We start from the raw sequence: 10903 nt of genomic DNA, 5'->3' as shown, positions 1-10903 counted from the left end.
CAGACCTTTTCTGCCGCATCCTCTGCGAGGATCAATTGGGAGAAATGTTCCAGACTCCTGGTGGGTCAGTGGCGGGTGGACTCCCTGCCGGACACCTTTTGCGTGGAGCACCACGCACCTCCTCTATCTAGGAGTCCACCTTAGTCCCACTGAGGAAGCCTAGCCTGCATACTGGCAGGAGTTGGAGGTGAAAGTCATCACTAGGCTGGGACGCTGGACAGGACTGCTCAGAGTGCTTTCCTACAGGGGCTGAGCGCTGGTCATAAACCAACTGGTGGCCTCGATGCTGTGGTATCAGTTGGTCGCTTTGGCCCCGCCCCCTGCATTTGCCACCAAGATCCAAAAGGTAGTCACCATTTCTTCTGGCGGCAAGAAGAAACACTGGGTCTCTGCCGCAGTCCTGTGTCTCCCGATTGAGGAGGGCGGCCAGTCACTGGTGTGCGTCCACGCCCAGGCTGCGACTCCCCGCCTTCGGACCCTGCAGAGATACCTGTATGTTGTAATTACGCCTGTAATTTCTGCGACCAGGACGAGTCCGTGTTCCAGGTTAATATGAAATGTGCAAGGTTGCAGCCCCTCAGAGTATTTAAAGGGGCTGCTCCTCAAGTTTCGGTTGCACTTCAGCCCCACGCTCCTGATCTTTGGGCACCCGGTGCAGAGAGGAGAATCTCCTCATCAGCCTGCTCCTGGGCCTGGCCAGGATGGCAATTCACAGGACCAAGCTGTGGGGCATCAGGGGGTCAATCCATTCTGATTGCCTGCCCTTCTTTCGAGGTTACGTGCGCGCCCGGGTGTCCCTGGAGAAGGGGCATGCAGAGTCTGCCAGTATGCTTAAGGCCTTCCACGTCTGGTGGGCACCTCAGGGGCTGGAGTGCACCATCGATGCCAAGAATGGCATTTTAATTTGAGTTTTGTTTTATTTAGTCACTTTTAATAAAGTTATTTATTTAAAATGCATTTAAAGGGGGCCTGGGGAATAAAGGCCCCCTCGACAAATAATATATAAAAGGGGCCTGAGGGATAAAGGCTTCAAAAAAGAAAGGGACTAGATACAGAATGAAAAAACAGGTTAGATACAGAGTAAAGCTTCCTTGACACTGTCTCAAACACAATCTGGGATGATAAATGATGTTATACAGAGGAAAGTTCTGTCTACACCATGGTTAGAAGAGCCAGTGTGACATCACCTGCCAACCTCATGGAATCTTAATGCAACCAGAAACATACGGGCCATTGATAATGAATTTCAGGCAGTTTTGCGCTGCACAGCCAAGCTCACAATCAACAATGTTGTGAGTACCCGATTGCAGGGATCCTTCAACCAGCAGAGTCGACAGGGGTGGAGAACTTCAACCCGTCAGTCTGGTGCCAATGAAAACTAAGGGAGTATCACTGCCTCAAACAAACTGCAACATACACCTCTTATTATATGAACATACTCACTCTTGCAGATGATTCAGTGTTATTAATTAACACAGGCCCTTGCTGATCACACTGGCTTTAAGCACCTGTCAAAACAGCTCTTAAATTTATAACAAAAAATCACATAAAACATTTTATTCATTCATAAAAACCCAAGGCATTAAAAACCACAATTGTACATCTGCAGTGTAACCTGTTTTCTCCATTTTATTTTGTCCATAAAGGCTACGACTGTCCAGTCCAACAAGCTGAAGGAGCCCGTCCCATTCATGTATTAATACCAGCCTCTCACTCGAGCTCCTAATCCATCTTTTCTTCTCCAAGATCCCTTGGCGACGCAGCAATACTTAATATAAAACCAACACGCCATCCACACAATGAAATTAGAGTCAGCACAGGGGTCGGTTGATTCTGGGGGCTGGTCATTCTATTTTGTGTCCTCTTTCTGTGTGTCTAAAAGTGCAGAGCGGATGCCAAGTTTCTTTAGTTCTTCCACGAGGTCTCCATTCTGATGCATCTGTAGTAGTATGTCACATCCGCCTACAAATTCACCGTCAAAGTAGATCTGAGGGATGGTCGGCCAGTTGGAATAGTTTTTAATACCTGTTTCAAAGGACAAAAACAAATAACCAGTCTGAATGAGAGGTTGTGGAGAGATGGACATCTTGTGTTCAAAAATATTTAAGTTCCTCTAACCGTGTGCTGGTTCATTTTCCCCACACAGACTTAGGTAAGCCCAGGGTTTCTGCCACAAGACCAGAACAAACAGGAGCAGCAGTAGGCCATTTGGCCCCTTGAGCCTGCTCCGCCAGTCAATAAGATCATGACCAATCATCATCAACTCCACCTTCCCGCCAGAACGCCACATCCCTTGATTCCCTTAGAGTCCAAAATTTAATGATCTCAGCCTTGAATATACTCAACAACTGAGCAGCCACAGCCCTCTGGGGGAAAGAGAATTCCAAAGGCTTACAACCTGTTGCGTGAAGAAATTTCTCATCTCAGCTTGAAATGTCCCTTTCCCTGAGATTATGCCTCCTAGTTCTAGACTACCCAAACAGTGGAAACACCCACTCAGCATCTATCTTGTCAAGCCCTCTCACAACCTTATGTTTCAGCAAGACCTCTTTTTCTCCTTAACTTCAGAGTAGAGATCCATTCAACTCAATCTCTCCATATAGGACAGCCCTCTCATCCCCAGCAATCAATCTAGTGAAATTTTGTTGCACCCCCTATAAGGCAAGTATAGCCTTCCTTAAGTAGAGAGCAACAACTCTACACAGTACTGCAAGGGTGCTCTCAAAGTCCTGTACAACTGCAGAGACTTCCTTACTTTAGGCTACAACCCCTTTCAATAAAGGCCAACATGCCACTTGCCTCCCTAATTGCTTGCTGTACAGACAGTAAGAGGTGAGGTGGGGCCTATTAGGGACAAAGTCAGCAATATATGCTTAGAGGTGCAGGGCAAGGTTAATATACTAAATGAAAACTTATCAGTATTCACTAAGGAAGATGAATCTGAAAAAACAGTAGAAGCAGAGAGAAGCAATGGATAGGGGGGAGGTACTAAAAAGACTGGTTATGCTTAGGGTAGATAAGTCACCTGGTCTGGATGGCTTGCATCCTAGGTTGCTGAAGGAAGTTGGAGTGGAGATAGCGGAACGGCTTGCCATAATCTTCCCTGGATACGGGAGAGGTTCCAGAGGATTGGAGTGGCCAATGTGACACCCTTATTCAAGAAAGGGTGCAAGGGCAGTCCTAACAACTACAGATGATGGTGGGCAAGGTTTTAGAAACAATAATCAGGAAAACAAAAAAATCAGACTCTTGGAGAGGTTTGAGTTAATTAAGGAGAGCCAGCACGAATTTGTAAAAGGGAGATCATGCTTGACTAATCTAATTGAATTTTTTGTTGAAGTAACAGAGAAGGTTCACAGAATCACAGAAGGGAATGCAATATATGTTGTTTATATGGATTTTAACAAAGTGTTTGATAAGGTACCACATAAAAGGCTGGTTAACAAAATTGAGGCTCATGGAATAGGAGGGTCAGTGTCCAACTGGATTTAAAAAAAACTGGCTTAAGGACAGAAAACAGCGAGTTGTAGTAAATGTTTTTTTCCCGACTGGAAGATGGTAGAGAGTGGTATCCCCCAAGGGTCTGTGCTGGGACCACTGCTTTTTTTGATCTATATAAATGACTTGGATCTTGGAATACAGAGTAGAATTTCAAAATTTGCAATGACATCAAACATGGAGCTTTGGCAGCGAGGATGATATGAACTGTCTGCAACAAAGCATCGATCTTTGAAGGTGGCAGGACATATTGAGAGTGGCGAGCAAAGTATATGGGATCTTGGGCTTCATAAATAGTGGCATTGACTACAAAAGCAGGGACGCTGAACCTTTATAAAGCTCTGCTTAGGTCCCAACTGGTGTATTATCACCACACTTCAGGAAGGATGTGAGGGTCCTTGAGAGTGTGCAGAGGAGATTTACCAGAATGGTTCCAGGGATGGGGGATTTTAGTTACAAGGTTAGGTTGGAAAAGCTGGGGTTGTTCTCCTTAATGCAACGGAGATTGAAGGGAGATTTAATAGAGGCGTACAAGATTGACAATCACAGATAAGTTAGACAAGGAAAAACTGTTCCCAATAACGATGGTACAAGGACTAGGGGGCACAGATTGAAGGTTTTGGGCAAGAGATGCAGACGTAATATGAGTAAGAATTTTTTTATGTAGTGGGTGGTAATGAACTGGAACTCGCTGCCCACAAGGGTGGTAGAAGCGGAGACAATCAATGATTTCAAAAGGAAATTAGATGGTCACTTGAAGGAAATAAACTTGGAGGAGTGGGGGGGGGTGGGAGAAGGACGATGGGACAAACTGGATTTCTCCATGGAGTGTCAACATGGACTCAATGGCCACCTCCTTCTGTGCCATGAACAACAATGATTTACATGTTAACTTTTTGTTTCATAAACAAAGACACTCAAATCCCTCTGAATACCAGCATTTAATAGTTTCTCACCATTTAAAAATTATTCTGTTTTTCTATCTTTACTGCCAAAGTGAATAACCTCACATTTATCCATTTTACCCTCCCCATTTGTCAGCTTGTTGCCTACTCACTCAATCTTTCTATATCCCTTTGCAGACACTGCATCCTCCTCATTGTTTACTTTCCTATCAGCAAACCTGGTTACATTACACTCAGTCCCGGCATCTAAGTCATTAATATAGACTGCGAATAGCTGAGGTCTCAGCACTGTTCCTTGCATACCCCTCTAGTAACAGCCTGACAACTTGTTTATTCCTACTCTGTTTTCTGTCCTTTAAACAATCCTCTATCCATGCTAATATATTACTCCTGACTCCATGGGCCCTTACCTTGTGTAACAATCTTTCATGTAGCACCTTATTGAATGCCTTCTGAAAATCCTAATATAGATAGAGAGATACAGCACTGAAACAGGCCCTTCGGCCCACCGCGTCTGTGCCAACAATCAAGCATCCATTTCTACTAATCCTACAGTAATCTCATATTCCCTACCACCTACTTACACTAGAGGTAATTTATAATGGCCAATTTACCTGTCAACCTGCAAGTCTTTGGCTGTGGGAGGAAACCGGAGCACCCGGCGGAAACCCACGCCGTCACAGGGAGAACTTGCAAACTCCACACAGGCAGTACCCAGAATTGAACCTGGGTCGCTGGAGCTGTGAGGCTGCAGTGCTAACCACTGCGCCACCACATCCACAGGTTTCCTTTTAGCTACCCTACGAGTTACATCTTCAAAAAACTTACTAAACATGATTTCCCTTTCATAAAACTACGTTGATTCTGTCTAATCATATGATTTAAGTGCCATTACCACTTCCTTAATTATGGATTCCTCTCCCATCCATCCCTTTTTACAGTACCTACCGTCACTTATTACCCAGCCCTATTCTCTCCTTCCCTGAGGATTCTTTTTACAACCATTAACTTCAGCTGCAATGGGCAAATCACATCCCATGTCCTGCAGACCCTTGACTGGGATAACAAAAAGCTACTTTCTTTCAACTCCTCACAACCCACAGCTTTTTAAAAAAATGTAAGTCAAGTTTAAATCTTCGTTCCCATTAGCCTGCATCTATCTGCTATTGCTGATATTAACACATTGCCATGCAATGATTTAGGATTTATCCACCAGTGAGGCAACAGCACTAACAGAAATAAAGTGAGAAAGTACTGGAAATACTTAGCAGCAGCAGCCTGCAAGATACCATGCAAGCCTTGCTCCATATCACAAGAGGAAGGTCTGCATTAACAGAACTACTGCCTATTGCTTTCACCATGCAACTCCTGCACCATCGAAGTCAGTGTTCAGTCTCCAGTCAGGCATACACCTCAGCTTCTAAATTCCGAACATTAGGCACAATTAGTCTGTCCCTTTCTCGATAGGAAAATGGGTGAGTAAACTTAATCTATCATATCCCTCACCTTACTTCAACCACTCCCTTCTCTAGAAGCCAAACTAATTCTCCCTTGAATTCCTGTTCCCAAGTAATTTATTCCACGACTCGATTATTGGTTGGATTTGCAGATAAGCAAAGTAGGGGCAGCAGAGGCTGATGATTTACAGAGTGACCTCAACATTTGGAAGAGGGCAAGACTGCGGAAGATAAAATGGGGAACATAACAAACGGTACTGAGCTAACTAGGGGAGACGACAGTGATCCACAAGCAATAGTAGACTCAATGACCACCTCAACAGCAGTTAACACAAAGAAATCTCGCAGATATCAAATGCAAGGGCATCTCACCGAAGCCCAGGATGCTCACTTTAGTTTTATATTCAGTGCTAGTAATCAAGGCATCCAAAACATGGAAGCAGTGCCGAGAAGTACAATGAGGGGCTCCCGGGAGTCAGAGGAATGAGCAATGAGAAAATCTTGGGAAAGCCCAGCCTCTTCAGGCCTGCAAGGAAGCGGTGAGGAACTACAAAGTACTAAGTGGAATAGAAAAGTTTAATCCCCAGGAATAATTCAAGACAGGAGATGTAGGTACAATCTAGTAAACAGTTTGTTCAGGAAGCCCTGCTTTACACAGATAAGGAAGAGGAAACAAAAACTCATGTAATTTAAAAGAATAGAAGACACCATACAGCCCCTCCAGCCTGCACCAGCAGTCAATCACGGCTGAGTTGTACAACCCCATTTACCCGCCTTTGCTCCTTATCCCTTATTTTGTCACTGTGCTTAGGGCTGAGAGGACGAGGACATTACAATCTCCCTAGTGAGTCTGCCAGTCCAAATGACCTGCAGGGAAACAGAAACATCCAACTCATTAGAGCAAGCCAAACAAATACTCTCACAAAAAGCTCCAATATGTGGATGCATCGCCTGAAAAACACACCAGCAATCCAATTATTAAATTACTATGCCTAAATAAATGCAGTAACAGGCTCAAGGAGCAGAATGACCTACTCCTCAATCTAACAGGATAGCAGGATAAATGACGCCATCTGTAAAATATCATTGCAAAGTGATAGAATCTATGAAAATACATGCAAATCTCATTCACAATTATTGAAGGTTAACAACTTATATTTACACATTGCCTTTAATCTAGTTAAACATCCCAAGATGCTTCACAACAGTGTTATCTAACAAAGTTTGACACTGAGCCACATATGGAGATATTCAGATAAGGCCTAAAACAGAAAATGCTGGAAATACTCAGCAGGTCAGACAGCATCTGTGGAGAGAGAAGCAGAGTTAGCATTTCAGATCGATAACCTTTCATCAGAAAGATATTTGTTCAGATAAGGCCATTTATCTGTCTTAGTTTATCCATCCAAAATGGCCCTTAAATTTTCCAACTGCACCATCCACTAGTGGAAAGAATTTTGCCTCTACTGCTCTATCTGGCCATCCAATCCATGTGTTTATCACTCTTGAAGAACTATTTTGAAAGGGGTTTGGGACGTCATGATGTTGTGAAAGGTGCTATACAAATGCAAGTTCTTGGGTCTCTTATTTGTAGGAACTTACTGTGCATCAAATGGCTGCAACACTAATCTACATAACAGTGTTGACTCTCCAAAAATATTTAGTTTGCTGCAAAATTTCTGCCCTTTACCCCTTCTTGTTCGCTGCTGCAAGATCACCACTTAGTTACCTATTTTCAAGGTTGCACTGATAAAAGAGTCTCCAGCTTTTCTTCATAGCACAGACCTTTGACACTGGGAAGGATCTTTACATCTCCTTCAGAACCAGAACTGGACTCAGTACTTGGCGTATCTCTGGCCTGGTCACTGGAGGTTTAAGCATAGTTTTCTCCAGTTTTAAGAAAAGCTTGTACTTCTATAACGCTTTCACGACCACAGGATGTCCCAGAGCATTTTACCAGCCAATAAAGTATTGTAATCTCTGTTACAATCTGTGAAATGAGGCAGCTAATTTGCACACAACAAGCCCCCCCACAAATAACAATATAACAACAATCAGGTCATCTGTTTTTAGTGATGTTGTTTCAGGGGTAAATATTGGCCAGGACACCGGGGAGAGGGAGAACTCTGCTGCTCCTCTTCAAAATAGTGCCATAGGGATTTTTCATCCACCTGAGAAGGCAAGTGGGGCCTCGGTTTAACATTTTATATTAAAGATGGCACCTCCAATAGTGCACTTCAGTGTTGCTATTGATTTTTGCACTCAGGTCCTGGAGTGGGACTTGAGCTCACAACCTCCTGACTCAAAAGGTGAGTGCGCTATCAACAGAGCCAAGGCTGGCACTGCTTAAAGTTTTGGCTATAAGTTTCAGCATTACACTTGGTTTTAAGGTGGAGATTTCTAGTGCCCTCTATATTTCACTGATAGTTTAATTCCTCATACCAACTCATAATTCATAATTTTCCCCCTAATTCCAGTTTCCACTATGCACCCCTCCATCATATCCCCTCTCCCCTTCCCATGTCCCATCGCCACACTCCCCTTCCTGGCCCCCTCTCTTCTCCCCAATCCCCCTTCCTGTATCCCCTCTCCCCCTCCCATGCCTCCCCAATTCCACTGACCCTGCACCCCCCCAGTATCCGGTCCTCCTCGCTTGCGTTTCCGCTCCTCCCTAAACCCCCACCCGATCCACTCACCCTCGCCCAGTATCCGCTCACCCCTTCCCTTCCCCCACCCCCGCCCGGTATCCGCTCACCCCTTCCCTTCGCCCCCCCCAGTATCCGCTCACCCCTTCCCTTCGCCCCCCCCCCAGTATCCGCCTACCCCTTCCCTTCGCCCCCCCCCCGTATCCGCCTACCCCTTCCCTTCGCCCCCCCGTATCCGCCTACCCCTTCCCTTCGCCCCCCCCGTATCCGCCTACCCCTTCCCTTCGCCCCCCCCCGTATCCGCCTACCCCTTCCCTTCGCCCCCCCCAGTATCCGCTCACCCCTTCCCTCTCTCCCCCCCCCCCAGTATCTGCTCACCCCTTCCCTTCACCCCCCCATCCCCTGTATCTGCTCACCCCTTCCCTTCACCCCCCCCCATCCCCTGTATCTGCTCACCCCTTCCCTTCACCCCCCCCCATCCCCTGTATCTGCTCACCCCTTCCCTTCACCCCCCCCCATCCCCTGTATCTGCTCACCCCTTCCCTTCACCCCCCCCCATCCCCTGTATCTGCTCACCCCTTCCCTTCACCCCCCCCATCCCCTGTATCTGCTCACCCCTTCCCTTCACCCCCCCATCCCCTGTATCTGCTCACCCCTTTCCTTCACCCCCCCCATCCCCTGTATCTGCTTACCCCTTCCCTTCACCACCCCCCCCATCCCCTGTATCTGCTCACCCCTTCCCTTCACCCCCCCCCATCCCCTGTATCTGCTCACCCCTTCCCTTCACCCCCCCCATCCCCTGTATCTGCTCCCCTTCCCTTCACCCCCCCCCATCCCCAGTATCTGCTCACCCCTTCCCTTCACCCCCCCCATCCCCAGTATCTGCTCACCCCTTCCCTTCACCCCCCCCATCCCCAGTATCTGCTCACCCCTTCCCTTCACCCCCCCTCCCATCCCCTGTATCTGCTCACCCCTTCCCTTCACCCCCCCCCCCCCCGTATCCACTCACCCCTCCTTACCTTGCCGTATCTCCTGATCCTCCAGCACATTATATGACCCGTACTCTTCCACCCCGTGCATCCTGAGGATCTGTACCACGGCGTTGCTGAAGCCGCACATTGGCTGGGCCGGGGTACCCTTGATGAAAACCACCACCTTGTCCTTCTTCACCAGGCCTTCCAGCCGCTGCCGGATCGCGCCGGCGCCGCCCTTCTCCTCACCACCACCGCCGCCACCTCCAGCCGCTGTTCCTTCACTCAGGTACCGCCTCGGGGCCTGCACCACCGCCCGCCTGGCAGCTGTCCGACACGAGATCCTTAGCAGCGAGTACATACCTGCCGGGAAAGCTGCGAGATTTCCCTCACCTCAGACACCGAATTCTCCACACAGCCCCTTCTACACGGCGGTCATTGGTCATCCCCACTCCGAGCCCGCCCACTTGCCTGCTTTCCATTGGTAATTCTAACATCACTCAAGGCTCCTTACAATACCATTGGTCAAGGCCCCCGTCCTTCAAATCACAACGGCCTTTCACAGGGCGCAAGTCTAACTCCCGCCCCTCAGCGCCGTTACCGGTAACTTTTCAAAGACGAAAATCATGTTTACTTTCAAAATTTAAACGAAGATAGAATGCTAAGTGCCTTAAGTCTAATTTTTCGTTTTTTTCCATTACAAATGGGTAAGCACCGTTCTCCGTCTCTTCGATTGGCTACGAGGGAAGCAGCCGGAGCAATATGATTGGGCAATGATCACGTCAATCACTGCGGGTGAGGCGGGGTAAGTCCCAGTTTCTATTTCCGGGGTCAAGGGGTTGGCACTGGGGACCGGTTTAGTTTGGCTGCCGTTTATTCTTTGACGTTCGCTGCGGGCTGTGTGAGCGCTGCAGGTAATGGAGAGTTTATTGTGGCAGCTCCCGGGATGTGTCGGTCTCAGGCAACCAGGTTCACGGTCAACGGCTCCCGGATCCTCCCCTGGTAACGGTTGTGAGGGTCCAAGGTTACCATGGCAACTGGTCCCTCATCCAGGATCACGAGCTGAAGATTGCTCTTTTTATAGATGCTGATCGGCCTGTTCTCTGTTTAAAGCCTCCACTCTTTAGTCGTCTTGTGATTCAGCTTCCCAGCCCATATTTTTCTTTTGGGAAGTTTATTATTGGATCCCAGCCTCCTAACAATGGTTGGCCATAGTTCGGATATCATAGAGTTAGACAGCACAGAAACAGGCCCTGTGGCCCATCGTGTCTGCACTGGCCATCAAGCCTATCTATTCTAATCCCATTTTCCAGCACTTGGCCCGTAGCCTTGTATGCTATGGCGTTTCAAGTGCTCATCTAAATACTACTTAATTTTTTAAAATATTTGTTTGTAGGGTGTGGGCGTCACTGACCAGGCCAGTGTTG

At 47.3% G+C, this 10903-nt stretch overlaps 1 protein-coding gene across 1 annotated transcript; it reads right to left on the bottom strand.

The window, feature by feature from the left end:
• Positions 1-1542: 1542 nt before the first annotated feature.
• glrx5 (glutaredoxin 5 homolog (S. cerevisiae)) lies at positions 1543-9918 on the bottom strand. The gene is made up of 2 exons (XM_068038480.1): positions 9525-9918; positions 1543-2025 (listed from the first exon to the last, which is right to left on the bottom strand). The coding sequence occupies exons 1-2, from the start codon at positions 9835-9837 to the stop codon at positions 1850-1852; spliced, it is 489 nt and encodes a 162-aa protein (XP_067894581.1). The 5' UTR covers positions 9838-9918; the 3' UTR covers positions 1543-1849.
• Between the last annotated feature and the right edge of the window lie 985 nt (positions 9919-10903).

The sequence above is a fragment of the Heterodontus francisci genome, chromosome 9, assembly GCF_036365525.1.
Source record: "Heterodontus francisci isolate sHetFra1 chromosome 9, sHetFra1.hap1, whole genome shotgun sequence".
In the NCBI taxonomy this organism is placed as follows: Eukaryota; Metazoa; Chordata; class Chondrichthyes; order Heterodontiformes; family Heterodontidae; genus Heterodontus; species Heterodontus francisci.
Note: the sequence above shows the minus strand (reverse complement) of the source record. Positions and strands in the feature narration are given on the sequence as shown.